Source organism: Panthera tigris, chromosome E3 (genome assembly GCF_018350195.1).
Source record: "Panthera tigris isolate Pti1 chromosome E3, P.tigris_Pti1_mat1.1, whole genome shotgun sequence".
NCBI classification, from domain to species: Eukaryota; Metazoa; Chordata; class Mammalia; order Carnivora; family Felidae; genus Panthera; species Panthera tigris.
The window spans coordinates 14,419,157-14,442,541 of NC_056675.1; the positions used below are offsets into that span (position 1 = coordinate 14,419,157).

Sequence of the window (23,385 nt, forward strand, 5' to 3'; positions counted from 1 at the left end):
TAAATAAATAAACTTTAAAAAAACAAAACAACACAACCACTCCCCAGATGATGAGAGTGCAGCCAGCCCATGTCAGAGGTCTGTTATTTAGAAACCTCTGACTTAGGGACGCCTGGATGGCTCAGTCGGTTAAGCATCTGACTTCCACTCTGGTCACGATCTCGCAGTTCATGGGTTTGAGCCCCGTGTCAGGCTTTGTGCTGACAGCTCAGAGCCTGGAGCCTGCTTCCGATTCTGTGTCTTTCTCTCTCTCTCTGCCCTTTCCCTCACTTGTGCTGGGAAATAACAAGTTTCTCTTTCTCAAAAATAAATAAACATTAAAAAAAAAAAAAAGAAGAAGAAGCCTCTTACTTAGATCATCTGTATCCCAATAACCAGGACTCAGAATTTGGGGTTGGTGGTACTGATGAGAGGCTTGCTCACAGAGGGGCAGGGTCTTCTTAACTTCTGGAAGTGTGTGTGGTGAGAAAACATCTGGGCCCCTCACTCCGGATGTGTGTGCCTGGGGCATGGCCCCCGGCCTCCCTGAGCCTCAGTGTCCTCATCCACAACACAGGCTTGTCGGGAGAAAGAACGAAAATAACGAACAGGGAGCACTTTGCAGGGAGGCGGACCGGTCGAGAGTCAGCCGCCGTTGTTTCTGTTGATGCTGATGATGCCTCGTTTGGGTGCTAGAAATTCCGAGGCTGCCAAGGGAAGCGGTGCTTGTGGCACGACAGCAGGACGTGGCTTCCAAAGCTTGGTAGGTCATTTCTGCTGGAGGTGGCAGTCTGCTGTTAGAGGGGCTCCAGCCTGGGGCCAACGTGCCACCGGGAGTCTGGGGCTGCCTACTGACACCCCTTCCACGAGAGTCCAATGTCACTCCTGGTTCACCCCCCTCTTTTGGTATGAAACCCAGCGTCTCATTTTGCCACAAAGAAGCCCCTTCCTGTCTGCGAGCCAGAAGCTATTTTTCCTCTGTGTGGAGGGACTTGGAACAAATCTCTTCTGTTTCTGAGAGGGGATTTAAAATGGTTTCCCGAAGCGGGCCTCCAAGCTAATAACAGAAGGTGCTGCAGTTTCGTGGGCAGCCGAATGCTTTGCGTCTTTCAAGATTAAGTGCTTGGAAGGAATGTTTTCTTTTACGGACTTCCTTCTAGATTTTTCCAGAACCTTCTATGGGCCTGTCTTAGGTGGGTGCCCCTAAGACAGTACCCTGTCATCAATCCAGGGAAGATGTAGGAGGGATATCGTATTAGTGAGCCCCGGCTGCCCTAACAAAGCACACAGCCGGGGTGGGCGTCACAACAGAAATTAGTTTTCTCACACGGCTGGAGGTTGGACATCTGAGATCAAGGTGTTGGCAGAGTCGGTTTCTTCTGACACGTCTCCCCTTGGCTCGTACAGATGCCATCTTTTCTCGGCACTCTCATACGGTCTTCCCTCTGTGTGTGTCTGTGCCCTAATCTCCTCTCTTTTTTGTTTTAAAAAAAGTTTATTTTATTTATTCTGAGGGAGAGAGGGTGCGTGCAGAAAGAGCAGAGAGAGAGGGAGAGAGGCAGAATCCCAAGCAGGCTCTGTGCTGAGAGCACAGAGCCCGATGCGGGGCTTGATCTCCTGACCGCGAGATCATGACGTGAGCCGAAATCAAGAGTCAGATGCCTAACCGACTGAGCCACCCAGGCGCCCCTAATCTCCTCGTTTTATACGGGCACCCACCAGTCGTGTTGGATTAGGACCCACTCTAGTGGTCTAGAGGTCATTAAATCTTAATTCCCTCTTTAAAGGCCCTGTCTCCAAATATAGTCACAGTCTGAGGTACTGGGGGTTAGTATAAATGTGGGGGTGGGGACAGGGTTCAGTCCCTGACATGATTTCTTTCTCCTCCCTGAGCACTCCTCAGACGACCCAGGGGTGGCCCGAAAATACGGGCGCGTGTGACATCCGTTGGGAACGTCACACACGAAGAACTTCAATCACGGGATGGAGCGTGCTTCAGATTCTCCAGGACAAAAGCTGGGGAGGCCTCTACACATACCCTGAGCTGATGGTTCTTTAAGGTTTCTAGATCAATGCTATTCAAATGGCACCCTATCTAAGAAGTGTCAAAACCCAACCCCCCACGCCCCGGCATCTTTACAAAAGTTAAAAAGAAGGGTGCATTCAAGATCATACAACGTCAGCCTTGTGTTTTCTCGGAGCCAGAGACTGGGTAGACGTATTTTAGTCAGGTTGGCTTTCTTTCTGAGCGAGCCTTCTGTGAATGCATAGTACTGACACACAGTCTGCCCGACGGGCTCTGTGGGAGCCAGGCTGCTAAGCGGCTTGCGGCAGCAGAAGTCAGCAGGTAGGACATGACATTTCAGAATTGTTCAAATAGACCCCCAGGCCTAGCAGATATGCCGGACATTGTGTTAGGCGAGCAAGAACAAAGCAGAGCCAGAAAGGACTGTTTAAAAATTTAAAAGAACCTTTCTCTTGATCAGCTGCACTGCTGGCTACTATTCCAGCAATTTCCAGGATGCGAAGCTGGCCCCAAGCAGAACAGAGAATAGAATGGAAGAGGGCAAATTGGTGACATTTTCAATATCCATGTACGATACCCAGCATCCATGGAAGCTGAGGAATAGATTGTTTTCTGGGAGAGAAACTGAAATAAAATGATCAGATCGGAAGGACGCTCGGTGAGGCCACCTGCTTCGGGACGTCTAATCCATTCAAAGCATGGGATTCCTGTATACATTTTAAAACTCTACACACTTCCAAGTCCAGACAGGGGATAGCGATTCCCCGGCCGCTGGAGCAAATCGAACCGCCTCATCTGGGTGGCTTGCCTGAGGTCTTCGTAAAAGCCCATTTGTGGATGGATGTTCGAGGTTGGCAGGCAGCCTTCCGTGAGGTCATTCAGGGACCTCGGCTCCTTCGTCAGGTGACTTCCGTGAGCGACTTCCAAGGTCCCTGTGCAGCGGGAGAGAAGGAGTGGCAATTCTGTCAGGCCTTGGGTGACGCGACTCCCCAGGCTCATCCGCGCTGCTAACGAGCAGTCTTGTAGGACCCCTGGCTTCGGGGGAGCCTGGACGCACGACGCATCGCGTGATTGCCTGGTCCTTCTAGGAACCAGAATAGCAGTTGGAATTCAGTAAAAGGACTTCTTTCCATCATTTTCTCAGTATATGAGAGTCCCCTCCAGGTGTTAGGATTCTTTCCTGCTCAAAATCCTAACGGTTATGCGGAAAAACTGACAAGACTGTGAAATCTACTGGTGCTGTAATTCATCAAGCTGCAAACCACCAAGCTACAGACCCAGAGTCACTTAGGAGGGTCATCTTACGGTTCTGAGTTTCATTTTGTGCCTAGACCCAAGTGAAGCAGATCCGTTTGCCTTTTCTTGGCTGTCAGTCACCCAGCATCCCCCAGAGCACCGAATGGCCTGAAGGCATGTAATTTTTGGTCTTCAGACCCTACTATGCTGGCAGCTTCCTTGTCCCTAAGGACGCACACCCAGGTCCCCACGGACTACCGGGTCAGGCATTTTGTCCCTGACTTACTGCGCCCCAACGCTCCACCTTTTCCTGACTTCCAGCTCCTCGTCAGCTTCAGAGACCTGACGGTTCCCCGACATCTCAGGCTTCTAACCCGATTTTTAGTCCAACATTGCAGGGGCGCCTGGGGGGGCTCAGTCGGTTACGTGTCTGACTTCAGCTCAGGTCACGATCTTGCAGTTTGCGAGTTCGAGCCCTGCATCAGGCTCTCTGTTCTCAGCAAGGAGCCCACTTCAGATCCTCTGTCCCTCTCTTTCTGCCCCTCCCCAACCTGTGCACTCTCTCTCTTTCTCTCTGCCCCTTCCCTGCTTTTGCGCGCGCGCACACACACACACACACACTCTCAAAGATAAATTCCAACATTAAAAAAAAATTAAAACCTATTTGATGCTCTTAGCAGTGAATGCAAAAAGAAAAAGACTGGTAGGGAATCGTTGGAAGGGCTCTGGCGAACCTCCAGCCTTGGAGGAAGCGGTGGGTGACCCGGCTCAGGAAGGCAGGACGAGGACTGCTGCTCCCAGCACATCAGCAGGCTCCGGCCACGAACCTTCTGGCTAACTGATCAGCTACCTGCGAGGGACTCGGTGTCTTTATATCTTCCGAGTGGGAGGTGGAGTCCGCTTCTCTTTAAATTTAACTTACAGTTATCTCTCTCTCGCTCGCTCTTTTTCTTTGCCGAGCCTGGGAACATGAGTGCGTGTCCCCGGTTCCCAGGGGAAGGAAGTTGCTTACGCTCCTCATTTCAGCGCTAGGAGAAGCAGAGGGAGGGATAGAAACCTTCCCACACCCGGACTGTGCTTCTTCACGATCCCCTACCGGGAAGGCCAGTGTGTTTGGTGATGCTATCCCTCCAGGAACGTCCATAGCTGCTGTTTGTAGATGGTGACGGGGATGGGGATATGGGGGCGCCTGGGCGGCTCAGTCAGTTAAGCGGCCAACTTCAGCTCGGGTCATGATCCTGTGGTCTGTGAGTTCAAGCCCCACGTTGAGCTCTGTGCCGGCAGCTCAGAGCCTGGAGCCTGCTTCCGATTCTGTGTCTCCCTCGCTCTCTGCCCCTCCCCCACTTGCTCTCTCTCTCTCTCTCTCTCTCTGTCTCTCGCTCTCTCTCAAAAATAATAAACATTAAAAAAATTTTAAAAAGGGGGGGATGGGGAAATAGGTTGCAGTTCCAACCCGCCCCATTCATCCCACTCTTAGGAGAACTGGAGAGAAAGAGCATCAGTGACAGTCCCTGTCATCGACAGGCTGGCTTCCCGCCAGGCCCCGGAACCCCGCAGCTTCTCAGCCCCCCAGCGCTGCCCTGTCTGCACCTCCCAGGTGGTGTCTGTGGTCACAGTCTCAGGAGAACCAACCTCAGGTCATCGTGGACTTCCGGGCGGTGCTCAGGTCCATGTGTCTCCTACGTGGCCGTCCTTGCCCTCTGAGCCTCCGTGAACACCCGGCACCACTTTACAGCAGGTGCACCCTAGGAAATGCTCCGGCCTGACCACTTGGGGAAGGATCAGGGGGCTGAAGGTCTGTCCAGCCAGGCAGGGCAGGGCCAGCCATAGGAAAGCCCACATCCAATAACAGATGTGCCTTGGACAAAACCCAAACGTGCACAAAGAGACTCACGGTGCCCCAAAGGTGAGGCCTGTGTCCCCTGCCCCAGCATCAGCAACCCTTGCTCTCCCCGCGATCATAGGGTCATTATCTCCCACCTGCCCCTCCCATGCACACTACGTGCTTTACTGGCCGCGTTATAATGAACGGGAGGTTCATCTGACAGCGAAGGGGCGGACGGGCCATTTCATCTGCTGGAGCTGTCAGTGGGTCAGTCCTGGCCTCTCCCCACCCCGCCCCACCCCCAAAGTACAGGCAACCCTGTACCCGCTGTCCCTTTCTGCAGATTTCTGAGAGTGGTAATTGGCGAGGCCTTTCATTTACCCCAGACCAGGTTGGTTTCAGTTATGGAGCTCTAGAAAGAGCAATGACACCCTTTGAGGACATTTTGAACCAGGGTGACGGGATGCTCTTTGAAGCATGTGGACATTCCCGTCTCCTTCCAGATCACCGTACTTGATAAAACTCCAGCCCTTTGGTGTCACAGACACAGAATCAAATATAATTCACTTTCCTCCTGTGGCGAAGCATAGTTTCTCTCTAATTGCACCCTACCAGCCCCTCTTTTATCCTAAGTGAAATTGCAGGCTAAGTGATAGTAGAACACGGATGCATAGGGAGGGGAATGAAGGCTGTTAGCACCCACCCGCCTTCTGGCTGCTTCCACACCAAGGTTCTAAAGCAATCTTCAACACTTTCCTGGAATTCTAATTTTAAGCTCCGAGAAAAGAGCAAAGACTGTGTGTCAGATGTGCATCTAAATTATCTTTAGTTCCTTGGCAGCATTTAGCTCTGAGCTCTGGTCTTAGTAAACGCGTAACTGTTCCTAACAGTTCTGTTCCTAACACAGAACCCTGGGTCCTCTCCAACAGTAACATGCTACCAGGCTGGGCAGCAAGGCTGGGCTACATTTTAAACTGGTAAGAGCACAGACCTGGTCTTATTTGTCCCGCCCCCCCCCCAATATTATGCTTTCAAACACATAAGCAGCAACCACACAAGTGGAAAGAAAAGGAAAGAGCCCTCCCACCGTACCTTCCATGCTCGATAAGTCAAGCTGCTTTCAGAATGTATGCATTTCTCTCCTCCTCTGACCCACGTGCCATTTTACCAAGCTTCATTTTAATTCCTCATCTTGTATTAAGAGAAATGACTCGCATCCACTGGCAACAGAATCCAGGTATTTAGAGGTTCTTGCCACTGTGGTGCTTAAATTGAGATATGTCTTCAGGTCCATATTTGTAAATCCTGTTTCTGAGAAACGGTAATAAATCAAGCAGAAGATTGAAATTGAATTTTTGTTAAAGGACTTTAGGAGGAAAGCCATTATGCATCTGTCCATTTTAGTGGGATGGAACAGACATTTCGGCCACGGAAAGACAGCTCGCCATCTCCAGGATGGCAGAGGGGAGCACGGAGGAGCAGGGCCACCCCCTGGGATTCTGGGATTTCGAAGATGAGCCCGTGTCTTTGGGAGGTGGGTTAACCAGATAGTCCCCAAAAGAATTGGCTGGATGGGAATAACAAATTAAAAGTTCTCTTAGCTAGAAATCGGTGTTATTTTGAGCAGATTTTACCAGCAGACAAAAGGCTAACATTTGCCTGCATTTGGATTACCGAAATGGGGTTATTTACATAATTTCTGTGTTGAACGTTCCTCTAGTGTTGCTTTTAGCAATGTAAATGGGCTTAAATGGCTTCCACAGTGATTTCAGCGTGATACCAGGAAGAATTTGTGTCCATGGGAAGGAGGGATCTAGAAGACCAGCTTCAGAGAGGCAGGGCTAGAATCCCTAGGGGAAGGGACAGGAGAAGCCCCCAGTATAGGACTTCTAGGTTCTGTGGAATCAAATACACAGGTCTGGCCGGGAGAGGAGTCCAAGCTGATGGAGATCCTGTAGCTGAAGGTTAGTCAAGTTCATCTCTCCTCGGGGGATGGCCGTATCCAGAATCTCAAGGTGCCGGTCACCAACCACAGGAACACATCAGTGTTTATTGAATTCTAGGCTCTTTGACTCCCCTCCCGCCACCTTTTTTTCAAGGGGCGAGATTTTCTTCCTCTTACATTCCAAGCCTACATGGCAGAATAGAGAGAAAATCGTGTTTTCTTCTCTCCCGAGAGATGTCAGTGATGTCCCCTGTTACTTTAGGTATATGTGCCCGTGAGTTGGGGAGAAAGCTTACTGAAGACAGAATGGAGGCCTTACAAGGAAATTTTATTTCCTGCACCCGTTGCTGGCTGGCTGACCTGTCAACTCCCTTGAGATTCTCCCATTGGAATCCAGATATTTATCCTTCTATTCTAGAACAAAGCCAACTCTAACTTGCGAAAAGCAGCATCTTGTAAGACACTGGAGAAAGACACTGAGTGACTGGGGTCTGAAGAGCTGCCTTGGTTGGCTTGCCTCTTTGGCTGACAGACTGGGATGGACAGCATTTTGGACACCCATGGTTGCCCTGGGAACAGGCACAGACTCTGGAGATGAGGGTGGTGTAGAGGAGAGGAAAAAAAAAAATCTTCCCTTCAACTCTTCTAGGTTCTTCTTCTACCTAGGGCCCCTGTAAGAAAAGACAGATTAGCAGGAGAAAAGCAAACAGGTATTTATTAACATGTACTTCTCACATATACCTGGGAGAAACTCCGGGATGGGAAAACTTCAAGAGGTGGCTTAGAACTTGGGCTTGAGGGCCCCCCCGGGTGACTCAGTTGGTTAAGTGTCCGACTTGAGCTCCGGTCGTGATCTCATGGTCCGTGAGTTCGAGCCCCACGTCAGGCTCTGTGCTGACAGCTCAGAGCCTGGAGCCTGCTTCAGATTCTGTGTCTCTCTCTCTCTCTGCCCCATCCCTGCTTGTGCTCTGTCTCTCTCTGTCTCTCAAAAATGAATACACGTTGGGGCGCCTGGGTGGCTCAGTCGGTTGAGCGTCCGACTTCGGCTCAGGTCACGATCTCACTGTCCGTGGGTTCATGCCCCGCGTCGGGCTCTGTGCTGACTGCTCAGAGCCTGGAGCCTGTTTCAGATTCTGTGTCTCCCTCTCCCTCTGACCCTCCCCTGTTCATGCTCTGTCTCTCTCTGTCTCAAAAATAAATAAACGTTAAAAAAAATTAAAAAAAAATGAATACACGTTAAAAAAAATTTTTTTTAAAGAACGTGGGCTTGAACACCATCTTCAGCTAAAACAAAGGAAGAGGGGACCAGTTATGGGAAGAGGACCGGGAATAGTACTGTAAACAAGGATAAGTCTTATTATGCAGAGTGAAGTCAGTGCTTTGTCTATGGATGGGTCTCTTATGATTTGGAGGCATCCTTCTCTTCCTGGTACAGAGGAGAAGGTACCCTTGCAAATGGAGATCTTTTATAAATACAATTTTCCCTTACCAAAGGGGAACTTCTGCTCTGTTTTCAGAGCTTCTCTGCCTGCTGTTTCTCAAAATAATCAGCTCAAAATTATCTTTATGACAAAGAGGCGTATTTCAGGGTGGCATATTCTGGTCTCCTACAGTGGCTGTGCTTGGGGCCTGAACAAGGAGAGACGGATAGAGACGCCAAGAGGCACATATCTGAGGAGGGCCCCGAAGGGCAGAACCCCCCCCACACACACTTCAGACACAGACTTGGACGTTTCGGGGAGACGGTTAGGCTGGAAAAACCAGCACAGCTCATCGGGATGCCTGTTCTGCCAGTGCATCCAGTGCTCAATCAGGAAGAAACCTTCTAGGAACTCAATCCGGCCCATTCTCTTCTTAGTTGGTGCCGGGAGCAGAGAGAGAATAGGGGATCAGAAATCTCTACTTGGAGTGATGGTAATAACGATGGCCCAGATGACGTGTATGGAGAACTTTCTTGGAGCCAAGCGCTGCTCTAAGCACTTGACAATGAGATGTGCTAACATCTCATTTAAACACCACCACGATCCAGAGAGGTAAGGACTGTGATTGTCCTTCACTACACAGGGGAGGACATTGGGACAAGTTGCCCCAGGCCAGCTAACAACCAGTGGGGCCAGGGACGGAAGCATGCAGTCTGAAACCTGGGTCCAAGCCCAGAAGTTACACCACTGACCTCCCTTTGAAGGGCTGGAAGGCTCTACGGTGTCCCTACATTTTTACCTCTATAACCTCAAGTAGGCCCTCATTACAGCTCTGTGGTACAGGCAGGTGGGTAGTACAACTCCCATCTTATAGGTGAGGACGCCTTAAGCCTGGGAGGCAAGAGGAAAAGGACTTGTTTAACATGGCACAGCTAGTCTTCGGAGGAGGTAGAACAAGAATATTGGCCTCTGGGGGCGCCTGGGTGGCTCAGTCGGTGAAGCATCCGACTTCGGCTCACGTCATGATCTCGCGGTTCATGGGTTCGAGCCCCGCGTCGGGCTCTGTGCTCACAGCTCCGAGCCTGGAGCCTGCTTCGGATTCTGCGTCTCCCTCTCTGTCTGCTCCTTGCCTACTCACACTCTGTCTCTCAGTAAACATTAAAAAAAAGAACACCAGCCTCTGCTGCACAGTTCTTTTTCTGCACCTCATGGCCATCTCCATGGCAGCTCTACACAGGGAAGGACTGATTTGAGAGGCCTTGAACCCTAGAGCATTTGGATGATGGAAAGCAAGGAGAGAGTGTGAAATGACACTGGAAGCCAACTTCATTTCCTCCACACGGCCTCTACTAATACTGAAAAGACAAACAACCCAGTTACAAATTGGGCGAAGGGTCTGAATAGACATTTCTCCAGAGAAGAGACACAGATGGCCAATAAGCCCGTGAAAAGATGCTCAACATCATTAGCCATCAGGGAAATGCATATCACAACCACAACGAGAGGCCACTCCACGCCCACCAGAATGGCTATAATCAAAAAGATGGACAATGGCAAGGGTTGGGGAGAATGTGGAGAATTTACACTGCCGGTGGGAATATCAAATGGTGCAGCCACGTTGGAAAAGATTAGCAGCCCCTGGAGAGATTAAACGTGGTGTTACCATACGACTCTGCAATCCCGCTCCTCGGCGTATACCCAAGGGAGACGAAAATATGCCCATATCCACACCAAACCCTGCAAAGTCAGATGCTCAACTGACTGAGCCACCCCAGGTGCCCCCACTCAGCACTAGTTGAGATCTGAGATCTGGTAGAGTCAGTGTCACACCCTATGCCAATACAAGGAAGTGCCATCCAAGAAATGTGTTCAGTAAGTGGCACGGTCGGGATGTCGACTAGTCCACAAGGAGAAAAAACCAGCTTCGGTGCGTGCCTGGAGGCTGCCTGTGACAGAGGGTGCACCCTAGGTTCACCCAAGGCAGCCTGGAGGTCTGATTCAGAGATAAACCGGTGGTCTAGATAACATGCCTGAATTCATTAGTTGGGGGATTCTTGGTAGTCTCAAGATTATTCCCCAAGAAGGTCAACGCTGGGGTGACCAGCATAAGGAAGCCGGTGCCCTCCACTGGTGATGACCCTGACCCTGAACCCTGAGCCTGTGGTCTATGGTGTAGGGAATCACAGACTTAACACCAGGGCCAAAAGAGGCTCAGAAGTAGCCCCCCCCCCTCGTTTATAGATGAGGAAACCGGAGGGTGAGGTGGGGTAGAGTGAGTGTGCCCAAATTCTGGGAGAAATGGAGCCCATTTCTCAGTATTTCTCAGCTTGTGCTAGAGAATGCCTCCCAGTGGTGTCCAGGCTGGACTGGGCCGGCTGGTGGTGACTACTGCAGAGTAGCTTTGCATTATGAGCCAGGGTGCCAAGGAACCGCAGTCCCAGGAGCACGAGGGTGGTTTTGGGTTTGTGGGCCGAAAAGTTGGGGAGACTCAGATCTTCCTGGTGTTGAGTCCTATAATAAAGGCCCCTGGTCAATCTGATTGTCCTTTCTGTGCCTGTCATGTTGTATCTCTAGACCGTTTCTATTTTTTCCCTCCATTTCCTCCCTCCCTCCCCCCGTCTTACGCCCTCTCTCTAGACCCATCCTACGAATTCGCCCTCCGTCCCCACTGCGTTCATTAGTACGTTCACATTCGCCCATTGAACAAGAGTTTGTCAGGTGCTTACTGATGTGCCAGACCCAGCGCTGGGCACTGGGGACACAGGATGTCATGGGTCTGGTCCTCAACGAGCTGACAGCCCAGTAAGGAAAAGAGAGAGTAATACTCTCACACACCCACTGTGTGCGTGGCACACTCACAAAATCACAACTGCGGTGAGTTGTACTTGCACAAGTATGTACAAGTACTACGTGAGTCTCCAGTAGGGGGCTCTGCCTTTATGGGGGGGCTTCCCTGGGAAAGCAGCGGTTGAGCTAAAGGCTGAAGTTGGAGGAAGAGGTAACCAGGCAGAGAAGGAAAGAGTGTCCCGGGCAGGGGCTCAGCAAAGGCTCCAAGGCTGGAAGGACTGTGGCACATGAAAAAAGAGAAAGAAGGGTCGCTGTGGGGGAGCTGCACACGAGGGTGAGGCGGGCACGGGAGTCCTCCAAAGCCATGTTAGGATTCTGGACTTCATTCTCAGAGCAGTGGGAGCCCACGAAGCGTTCAGGGGAATGACGTGATCGGATCACGGCACTCTGGCTGCTGAGTGGAGGCCAGACGGATGGCGCCATGGGCATGTGGGTGCCGCGGTCCAAGTGGTGGCAGCTTGGAGTGGTGGCGGAGGAGCTGGTGGCCTGGTGGTCGTGGTGGGTGTTTGGGGAAGTGGCTACAATCGAGCCACAGTTAAGAGGCGTTCGTCTGCAGGACTTGGTGACGGACTGACCAGTGTCTGGGGAGGTGCGTGCTGAGCATGACACCCGGATTTCTTTCTGGATCCGGCAGCTTCCTGTTGAACCTTAATGACTAGGGGGTGGGGGAGACGGAGGTGCAGACCCTGTAACACCATCCAGGGCTTTTTCCAGAGACAGCTGCCCCCAGATGGCACCTGGGGCATCTCGGGACAAGTAGCTTTCATGTTACCATGGCGCTCGCTGTTCACACTCTAGTGTCACGGTTGAAAATTCTCACTAGATTACTTTGGCTCCAAACCTACTCGTTCCTGAACAATACTTTCTGCTGCTTTGAGCAACAGCTGGCCTCTAAAAATGGTGGAATGGGACCTAGACCTCGAATGCTTGAATTCTCGTAGTGGTTTCCAAAGCCGGACGGACTCAAGATAATCCACTGGGGTCCAAGGGGAATACATTAGCACCTCCATGGCGGTATAATTTTTAAATGTCTCTGTCCTTAAATGTATCGTGTGTAAAATACATTAGTACGATAGCACGGGCGTACATTTTTAAATGGATAAAGTCAACATATTGGCCTTCAGCTGTTCTTTTTCCAGTGGCGAACATATATCAAAAATGTTTAGAGGCCACTGCCTACAGTAGGTGATGTAAATGAATCAGCCGCATTGGCCTTAGCTCCTGGCTTCCGCCATGTTTCCCGGCCTCCTCCACGGCTGCTCACCTCCACCAAGGCGGTGACTTCCGGCTCCTTGACTTTGCCCCCTTACCGTCCAAGCTCCTTGGTGATGGAGGCACCAGGGAGAGCATGGTCTGGGCAATACCTGGAACTTTAGATCCCCAGCATTCCTGGAGCCATCACCCAGTGGTCTGAGCTCTGGCCAGGCACATCCTACCTTCTCTTTGCCTCCAGTCATAAAACCACAGTCTCAGAAAAAGACATGAAATGAGTTTAGGCCAGTGGTTCCCAAACCTGGACACGTCACAATCACATGGGGGATTGTTTAAACCACCCAGTAGTCCCTCAGCTTCTCCTCAGAGAATGTGAGTCATAGGTCTCGGGTGGGATCCAAGCGTTTGTTATTTTAAAGCATCCCTTGGGGATCCGGAGGCACAGCCAGGTTTGGGAACCAGCAGTCTAGGCCAGCTTCTCGTCCTGCCCTTGGAGGGAAGACGGAGACTCTGGGAAGTACAGAGGGCATTCAGGGAGACCGCCAGACCGGCTGAGATCCAGGCATAATTCCAGAAATACCAACTTTTGCCTCGTCTGATGACATACTTTCCATCATCTTTAAGACTCTAATGAGTTAGTAAAATACTTGTTAGACAATATGAGTTGAATGAATGAAATTCACCAAAAGATGGAATTAAGCCAGCGCACCCTCGAAGACTCTCCCCCTGGAGTGATGGTGGAGAGCTCAGAAATCAATGGCACCCTTTGACATCCGTCTCCCATAGTGTCCTCTTCCCCCAGGGTATCAACTGTCCTAAGCAGAAAGGACGTGTCCCGCCTAAGACTCTTGTGATGCTCTTTTTCTTCCAGAGCCTCGGGCAGGCTTTCTGGCCCAGGGCACGATGCTACCTCCCTATGTCCAACTACACAAGCAAAAACCCTAGGAGTCATTCTTGATCCTTCTTTGTCTCCGCCATATCCAACCCGTTGCTCAAGATTTTGCCTGCTAAAAAGCCTCAAATCTGTCAACATATCTGCTTCTATTCCATTGCCCTAGCCAAAGCTACCAGCATTTCTCCCGGCAGTGACGTTAAGACCCTCCTGCCTCCTCTGCCTCCCCTCGCCTTACTGCTAATCTGTTTCCCACGCTTCAGCCAGAGTTCACGTTTTCAAACTCATACCTTTCAGTGGCTTCTCATTTAGAACGAAGATCAGTTTCCTTCACGTGGCCTGCAGGCCCGGCTGGTGCAAACCCTGCCTGCCCACCCAGCTTTCTTTCATGCTATTCTCCTCTCTTCCACCCTTGCCCTGACACAGCCGCATGGCTGTTCTTTCAGTTCCTTGAGTACTCCTTGAATATTCCATTCACGCGAGTTGTTTGTGTAAGCCCACAGTTTGGTGACTTAAAAGAACAATTGATTTGCTCATGATTCTGGAGTCTGGCAGTCTAGGCTGGGGTCTGCTGGCCGATTCCTGTGCCCCTCATAGCATTGGTGGGCTCGTTCACGCGTGGGTGGTCAGTCAGTGGATTGACCGGAGGAGCCTGGTTCAGCTGAAGCTCCGGGCACGCGAGTGAGCCCAGGCTGGACCCCCTTCGCCCCCATGGTCTTTCATTCCCAGCTTCTTCACAGCATGGTGGACTCAGAATCCCAAGAGGGGGACAGTAAAACTTGCAAACCCTCCCAAGGCCTGGCCTTGGAGAGTGCAAAAGCTTCTCCCGCATTCTACTCACCACTGCAGGTCTGAGGACGAGCCCAGATCCAAGAGGAGGGAAAGTCGATCCAACTCGTTGATGGAAGGAGCAAAAAATCCACATTGCAAGGGAACGTGGGAGAGATTGTTGCAGCCATCTTGAACCCAGACTTTCCCCCCCACGAGGCCACTGCATCTGTGCTGGCTGCCCCCGGGCTTGGGCTCTCGTCCAGTTAGCGTGCTTCTTTAGCCAGGTTAGCTCAGTCTAGGCTTTCTGATTTCACCTTACCTGCCCCACGTCAGGGATGCTTTCTGTAAGCCTAAGGGCCTGTCCCTTTGTTGGATGCCGGTTTTTCCAGCACTGTGTTGCTTTCCTTCATTGGAATTGGCTCCGCTTCTGAGAAGGCACATCTGCCTGTGATTATTTAATTAATGTGTTTCCCTTTTAAGATCATCAACTTCGTGAGAGCAAGGACTTGTCCCTCGACACTCTCCATGACATTCCCATGCTGGAAAGTAGGCTCTGAGTGGAATTTTCTGGATGAATAACTATGAATTAATTAATATGTGTTATTGGGGTCAGCACGTCTCCTGCTGGCCACCACTTCCCAGGCAGAGGGTGACCAAGAGCCTTGCTACGGCTTCTACCCCACCAGGACTTGTCCCAGAGCTTGGACTGTGCTATCTTCCTGGCCCATTCCAGCCCATCTGGAGGGCCTACCTCCTCCTCTGGGGAGGACCTCCGGGCCTGGAGTGCTATTCCAGGATGGTCGTTTCCTCTCTTCTTCCTCCCTGGCATCGCAGATGTGCCAATCAGTCTTTCATCCCCACCTACTTATTCATTTCCCTTGGTATAATGTCCCCCAGTCTCCATAGAACCTCGCCATCTGGGCCGACAAACGGTAACGGAAGGAAGGATAACTTCCTCGGGAGCAGCTGTACTTGAGACGCCTGTAGCTAAGTGCTCATGTCCGGCGGAAGGATGAATCGATCACTCCGTTTATGGAGCTACCTTCTTGCTTTCATAGCTCTCAGGTAGAGTAGGAAACTGCGTGAGCATCAGTCCCCTGGATCAGCCCTCAGCAGCTGCCTTAGTTAACCTGTCGCTTTGTTTCTAAGGTATTCAGTCTACCCTCGTGAATGGCTTCACTTCTACCGTCTACACTCAGTCATTTGACCAGGGACAGACTTCACGTCACCCTGTCAACACTTAGGGCCAGCTCATGAGCTCTGCTGTGACCACTCCTGCCAACTTGGAGAAGAGCCTCCCAAGACTTGAGAATCACTGGACCCACTGGCTCCTTCCGTTCCCCTTGCATCGCACTGGCGATGGCTTTGTGCGGCAGGAGGCTGACCTTGGCACCCCTAACAATGACACCCCTGACCCTGAGGGTATCGTTGGTGCCACGTTCGGGTCCACTGAGTTTCCTCAGGCCATGGATGCACACCCCGTCCCCCTCACTCACCCCACCCACAGAGGCACTGGCCAGACATCTTGAGGAGGTGCAAGCTGTGGCTGAGGAAATTTGGAGGATCCATGACCCTGGATTGGTGGGGTCAGAGCTGCAGGTGCCCACCGAGTAAGGGCTGGCCTGTTGGTGTGGCTCGGGGTTAGGTTGTGGTTCTGGGTCCCCCACTCACTGGCTATGGATTGTAAACAACTTAATCAACCTCTTGGACCCTCAGTTTCCTCATCTGTGAGGATTTCATGAGGTACTTGGTGTTGGTGCCTGGTTGTAAGGATTTGGCTGGTCCTACATTTTGGAGCAGGCCTAGCGAAGACACTCACCTCTGTGAGTGGAGGGTCTGCGGAAGTGGAGGATGGAAGAAGGATAAAGCAGAGAGGAGGCTAGGGCTGCTCCTCAAGGCCCAAAGGACTGGGCTCAGTTTGCCTCCCACACCTACTGGGTGTTTGTGTGTCTGTCTTCTTTTTCTTTTCTGTTTTTTCCTTCCTCTCCCTTCTTCTTCTTCTTCTTCTTCTTCTTCTTCTTCTTCTTCTTCTTCCTCTTCTCTCTCTCTCTCTCTCTCTTCCTCCCTTCCTCCCTCCTTTCCTTCCTTCCTTCCTTCCTTCCTTCCTTCCTTCCTTCCTCTCTTTATTTCTTTCCTAACTTTAAATTACCTCCTCTGTCCGGTATCTCCAGAGTAGTTTGCAGCCTGTGTTTCAGTGCTGTCATTTGCTGTCTCATACAAGATCTGCTGTTGCTAGTTGCTCGTGCTTACGACCCTAAATCCAGTCTGAGTCACTAGAGGTGACAGACTGAGGTGTAGACCAAGGCCAGGCTGGCACAGGATGGTAACAGGAATGTGTTCCAGGCAGAAGAGGTCTGTGATGATGTTACAGGCATCCGGGCCAGTGCTGACACTGGTCATTCACTCCAGGTTTGCTGGGCCCAGGAGAGGGCTGTCTGTACCATCAAGATGCTAAACAGTCCGAGAACCCTTTGCCTCTCCCCAGACCATACAGGAAAACCTAAGTGGCTCTGAGTTGGTGTCCACGAGTATGCCAACTGGTATCCACATGGCAGAGTCCAGGAGAGGAAGCCACGGTCCCTGCTGCACACGACAGATGTGCTGTACGGCCTGCCTCCCAGCTGGCACACCATCTCCCACTCTTGTTTAAGAGGCTTGGGGTCTGACCTGGACCCTCTGCTCTGTCAGCCCACTCCTAGCAAGGGACGTCTGAAACAACTTTCCCTAGGGACAACCTGAAACAATTGGAACAATCCGATCTTGGTCTATGTATGTCGCTTGACCTTGGTCTGGACTGCTTACAGAAGACTGGCACCAAGTTGGTCTGCCTGTGGGTTCTGTTCCCGCCTGGAACCTCCGTTCTTGTTACTGGGTTTCTGGCTTTTGCTGAGGCCCGTCGTACACCTGCACACGTTATCCCTACTCCGGAACTGGTTTTCACACAACTCTGCTTTGGATTGCATTATTTCTCCTTAGCTTCCCAAACTGGAATCTACCCCTTGAATCTTCTTTTCCCATCTCTCTGGGGAATTACTTCTCTATCTATCTGTTTATTTTTGCCACCGCTTTGTTGAGATCCTCACATACCATTATGATTCACTCATTTAAAGTGCACAACTCCAAGGCGCCTGGGTGGCTCATTCGATTGAGCACCCAGCTCTTGGTTTCAGCTCAAGTCATGATCTCACAGTTCGTGAGATCCAACCCCGCGTTGGGCTCTGCACTAACAGCGTGGCACCTGCTTGGGATTCTCTCTCTCCCTCTCTCTCTCTGCCCTTTCTCTGCTCATGCTCTCTCTCTCTCCCAAAATAAATGAACAAACATGAAAAAAATTTAAAAATTAAGTGCACGACTCAATGGTTTTTTGTATATTCAAGGAGTTGTTCAGTGATATCAGCACATTTTTTTTAATCACCGTAAAAGGAAACCCCATCCCCACTCTACCTTCCCCCAACCCCACCCCTAGTCCTAGGCAACCCTTAATTTTCTTTCTGTCTGTATGGGTTTTCTTATACTGAACATTTCACATAAACGCAATCATAGAGTACGCTGTCCTTTATGACTGGCCTCTTTCCCTTAGCATAATGTTTTCAAGGTTCATCCATAGTGTAGCACTTACTTGTTTTTGTCGCTCAATAATATTCCATTGTATGGATATGCCATCTTTTGTTAATCCTTTTATCAGTTGGTGAATATTTGCCTAGTCGTAGGTTATGAAAATTTGCCCTTACGTTTACTTCTAAGAGGTCTACAGTTTTAGCTCTTACGTTTATGTCTTGGATCCATTTCAAGTTACTTTTTGCATATGTTGTGATGTGGTGGTCCAGATTCATTCTCTGGCATGTTGTCCCAGCACAACTTATTGAAAAGACTATCTCCCCCCGTTGGATTGTCTTGGCACCCTTGTTGAAAGTCAGTCAGTTGTAGAGGTGAGGGTTTATTTCTAGACTCTCAGTTCTATCCTGTCGTCTTTCCTTATTCTTCCACCGCACTGTCTTGATTATAGCAGCTTTGTGGTAAGTTGAAATCAGAGGTGGAAGTCCTCCAGCTTTGCTCTTTTCAAGGTTTTTTGGAGTCTCTTGTATTTCTACATGTATTTTAGGATTAGTTTGCTAATTTCTGCAAAGAAGCCATCTGGGGTTTGGATGAGGACTGTGTTGTCTTTAAATCGATTTGGAAAGTGTTGCCGTCTTAACGACATGGGGCCTTCCAATCCATGAATATGGGATGTCTTTCCATTCATTCCCTGAATCTTGACACTGCGCAATGCCACATACCTGTGCCACTCTGTATCTTTGCCTATTGCCCACCCCAGAAATTCAGCTTGTTTTACCTGGTAAGGTCTCTTGCCCCCATTCCCTACAGGCATTGGCCGTATTTGCCTCCTTGACGTGGCTTCCTTCCACTGTCAGCAGCTGCCATGACGACGCAGGGGGAACCTAATGGTCAGGTCCCCAAATCAAGCTCCTCTGGACCACTCACTGTCTACCAAACCCTTAGCTTTACAGTCTCCTCCTTGAAGGTGAGGATTCATGGTTATGGGCAGAATTTTCCATCTGTATCATTTCCCTATGGTGCAGCCAGAGTTGGGAAATAGAAACAGAAGACCACACACGCATGGATCTTGCCACCGAATTCAATCAATGAAGATCCAGGGACGGTGTACAAACCTGCAGGAGGGTCCCAGTATCCTCCAGAAGGGGGTCTGGGAAAGTAAAGGTAGAGGGGCTTGAAGTATCCCAGGTTGGGGTGAGCATATACATTGTCTGTGCTGACTGGGTCAGCTCACCAGCACACTCTCCCCACCAGTACCGGGACGTTTATTTCCACAAAGTAGTCCTTCCTGAGAATCAGGAGTGCTTTGTTTTGCCTGCCTGGGACTGGGAGAAGTTGGACAGTTCAGCTTTTCCATACAAGCAGGGCCTTTTGGGCCTGGATGCCTGCCATGCCCATGCAGAGAATGGCAGGTGTCACTTCCTTGGGCTTTTGTATCCGTCAAAGGCAACTACCGTATCAGCCTTCCACCCGCATGTTCCAATTCCAGCAATAACAAGGGATGCCCGCCCATGATACCATTGGGGCAAATGCTTCCAGAAGGCTGGGCATCTGTGCTCTTAGGACTCCATCACAGAGCATATTAACGATGCGTAAGTAGCCTGTTGTGCCCTTGGTGCTGATATGAATAAATATGGTTTGCTTTTCAGTTTGAATTTTCTGTTCTAGGTCTGCAAGGCCCGACTTCAGCCAGGTGGCAAAGAAAACCTCCATGGGTGCCAACTGTGCACTACGAAGAGCTTAAGAAAATCCATGTGTCGCCAGGAGCCACCTAACTAAGGCTCTGGGCCTTAGTTACCCAGAGCTCTATTTTAATATCCTAAACTATTTTCTCTATAAAAGTCTCCCAAGCCTTCTTTTACACCTGTTTTAGTTAGGTTAGTCTACATTGCAGTAACAGACCAACCTTAAGATACATTGAAATGTACTTCTCACCCATGCTAGGTCCCCTGACCGTTGCCTTTGGGCCTTGGGGAGGGGCAGTGGCCTCTAGACATTTCCCTGTCAGGCTGATCAAGTCCTCCCTCCTCCAGGTATGGCTCTGTGGGGGCAGCATGGAGGTCCTGCCTTGCTCGCGGGTGGCCCACATTGAGCGGAAGAAGAAACCCTACAACAGCAACATCGGTTTCTACACCAAGAGGAATGCTCTCCGGGTTGCTGAGGTCTGGATGGATGATTACAAGTCTCACGTGTACATAGCGTGGAACCTGCCACTGGAGGTAGGGCCCCAGCAGCCCTTCCCCATCACCCTGGACCAGTGATCCCGTCAGACAGGTCACTGATGGTGTCTCCTCAGAAAGATGCTTACACGTGCAAGATTGTAAGAGCATTTTGAAGGGGTTCACAGATCTCCAGGTGTTGGAAACCCTGCTTTAGGTGGGGCCTGGCACAATGGAACTCTCGAAATCCAGTTACAAAGAGTAGAAGGGTCTTATTGAATTAATCCCAGCCATACTGTAGTCATCCGGATGCCCTGCTCCTGAACGTCCATGGTGTTCTGGAAGCTTCTTAACCAATGACTCCATGATTTGCCCTCATTTTGCGCCCTCCCACGGAGCTCCGCCTGCCCCATGACATACACCCCTACCAGTTTACATGGCTCTTCAAGTCTCCTCCATATTCTTTCCAGAATACAGCCTAAGAAAACTCCCGTGTTGCCAAAGCCTGACAGGAGTATTGTGTGATGGCTGTGCCTTGATTTGGTTGGAATCCCTGCTCTGCCGCTTACCAGCTATGCAGTCTTGAACAAATCCATTTACTGCCTCCGTCCCTGAGGCTCCTTGCCTAGAAAATCCTTCCGAAGGTGACTGGGGGAACTGAATCTAAAGTACTCACTTAAGTAATAAGTACTAAAGTACCCCCATCTAAGTACTAGAGTACTCAGTTTAAGTACAGAGTACCAAAATCATCAATCTAGGTGCATGTCAATGCACTTAGATCCACAGCACAGCGGGTGACCCACCATAGTTGGGTTTATCTCTTCAGTCAGAGTACCTGTAGGTGTCTCAGCCATGTCCTGAGAGAGTCGCCTAGAATTGTTCCCTCTGAGGACCGGCAGATTTCAGGTTTCAGGAGGCGGGAGCCCAGAGCAGCAGCATATGTGCAGGATTTCTAGATAAAGAGGGTAAAAGTAAAGAATTTGTATCCTGTTGTTACAGTTATTGAAATAATGTTCCCAAGCATTGAAGCTCTTTTGGCCATAATAGCACTTTGTAGCTGTTAAACCAGAAGTGATTTGACATGTGGTTATTTATATAAAGATAGGTACCACTTGCTGAGCCCTGGCTATGTCCCTGGCACTCAGGAAGTATGATCAAAGGAGTCCCCTTAAACCTACTCCCTAAGCAGTATCTCATTTAGCGCCTCTGTTAACGACCTCATGACAGAAGAACTTTCTGCCTCAGTGTCCTTGCCTATAAAGCAGGGATTATTGACATTCATCTCCTGGGGCTCTTGTGAAGATAAAAACAAGGCTCAGAGTATAGCAACTGTGAAGGGCTCAATACATGCTAGCTTGATATGGACCTATTATGACGTCCATTTTACAGGTGAGTAGACTGAAACTCTGGGAGGTGACGTGTGACTTGCGTAAGGTCCTCCGTGTAGCACATGGCAGGGCAGGGCTGTGAACTCACATCCTTACTCGACTCTCCCCACAGCCCTGTGAAATCAGTGCAATCAGTATTATTATTCCCGTTTGTGAATTTACAGTGGCAGTGTGACTTAGGGTCATAAGCGCTCAAGGCGGCTGGCCGTCTTCCGACGCACATTTAGGGGGGCTTTCCTTTAACACCACCAGTTGGCTGTTGAAAGGAGGAATCTTAACGAAATAATATGAACTCTCCCTGGCCCCCAAGCTGCCGCCTGGCTGCCCGCCATTGTGGAGACAGCGTCCTGTCCCTCCTGGTTCATGGCCATCTTGCGGCAGAGCCTGTGGAGTCCTATTTCAGCTAGTTTATTTTCCCTTGTCAGCATGTAATGAACCCATTACAGGTTCATTTCTGTAAAAGCAGAGTGAATTATTCATTAGAACATCATTACAAGCTTTGCAATGGAAAATTATTTTCACTTCGGTGTATAATGAACTTCACAAAGGGCCAGCAAAGGGGGGAATCACACGTGTATAGAGAAGAAAGACAGGAGGTGGTTATAGGCATTTATTTTCCTGTCTTAATCAAATAATTCCTCTAATAACTGGCTCCGAGAGTCACTGAGGAAACGAGGGAAGATGCTGGGAACATAGGTTGTCAACATCAGTGCGTCCTAGGATCCCTTTTGTGTGGTGATGATAAGGACGGCTCCTTTGGGGGGCCACGTGCTGCACTCAGGGGACCGTAGTCTAGCCTGGGGCTCTGGGATCAAATGAGTCCCCTTAAACCTACTTCCCAAGCAAGCATGCAGGACGTCAGGTTTCTCTCTGATGGCTCTCCTCAAAAGCCACCCGCCTTCTTCTCCAGCCAGAGCTCCCCAGTCACTAATGCCCCCTGCTTCTCTCTACTTTCAGAATCCAGGAATTGACATCGGTGATGTCTCCGAAAGAAGAGCCTTGAGGAAAAGTTTAAAGTGTAAGAATTTCCAGTGGTACCTGGACCACGTTTACCCAGAAATGAGAAGATACAATAACACCATTGCATATGGGGAGGTAATTAAGACCACACGTGCCCTCAGCTTGGATGGCTGTGCAGTAGGCTGGGGATTGCTCTGATGGGGGAAAATAGAGGACAGATCCATTCATTCATTCATTCATTCATTCATTGAGTGTTTTTCGGAGGTACAGACCTGGCAGCAAGGCTCTCACCAGCTGGTGGGGGGACACATGTAATAAATGTTACAATGGGGGGACCAGAGGCTCTGGTAACCTGTTCCGTCTGGGGTGTAGAGTGCATGATCAGTTCTATTTGGGACATTTTGACTTTGAGGTCCCCTGGGACCCGTAAGAGGGACGTTGAGCAGGAAGTTGGAGATAAAGACAGGCAGTGACTGGAGCTGTCCACTGCTCAGTGCTGGCGGCCAGAACCCCTTGCCACCAACAAAAGGACAGACGCTCTTAGATCTTCTGTGATGAGACAACATCAACTCTCTAAACATTGAAATAGATAGACTTTTCTCTTATTACAAAGGCCATTAGTATGCATTTCAGAAAAATTTGAAAATGCTAATAAGGGGCAGCGAACACGTACAAGAGCTTTTGATGCACCAGGCACTATTCTAAGTGCTTTTCACCTGTGAACTCATTTTACCCTCCCTTTATGAGTATTATGTCCATGTTGTTGATAAGGAAGCTGAAGCTGAGACTTGGATGAATTCAATAATTACCGAAGGTCTCAGGCTGTAAGTCATGAAGCTGGCCTTGCACACAGGCATTCTGACTTCGTAGGTGATACTACATTTTGATGTGTGGTCTTTGTGTGTGTGTCCGTGTGTGCATTTTTTTTACTAAAAATATACACACGTGTATATTTTTATAAACACATCTGTATCTATGTATTGCTGCAGCCATGGTGTCCACATGTGGAATAATTTGAAATCATAGCATACAAGGAATATCTGTGTCATTTCTGCAGCCTTAGTAATGACTGTGCATGATACCACCTTTGTGTGCCGTGTTTTGCTCGATAATACAGACGTTTATGTTATTTCTGTTTTTTTCAATATCGTAAGCCCTACCGCTGAGAA

At 49.9% G+C, this 23,385-nt stretch overlaps 1 protein-coding gene across 10 annotated transcripts in view; it reads left to right on the plus strand.

The window, feature by feature from the left end:
• The window catches only part of GALNT17 (polypeptide N-acetylgalactosaminyltransferase 17), a 283,928-nt gene that overhangs the window by 224,464 nt on the left and 36,079 nt on the right, over positions 1-23,385 (plus strand). For 9 of the 10 annotated variants that reach the window (XM_042971399.1, XM_042971405.1, XM_042971404.1 and 6 more), the window contains 3 exons: positions 4,719-4,913; positions 19,743-19,928; positions 22,214-22,351. In XM_042971399.1, the coding sequence (XP_042827333.1) occupies positions 4,719-4,913; positions 19,743-19,928; positions 22,214-22,351 (519 nt within the window). The remainder of the gene's footprint in view (positions 1-4,718; positions 4,914-19,742; positions 19,929-22,213; positions 22,352-23,385) is intronic. The other variant, XM_042971398.1, reaches the window with a different exon arrangement.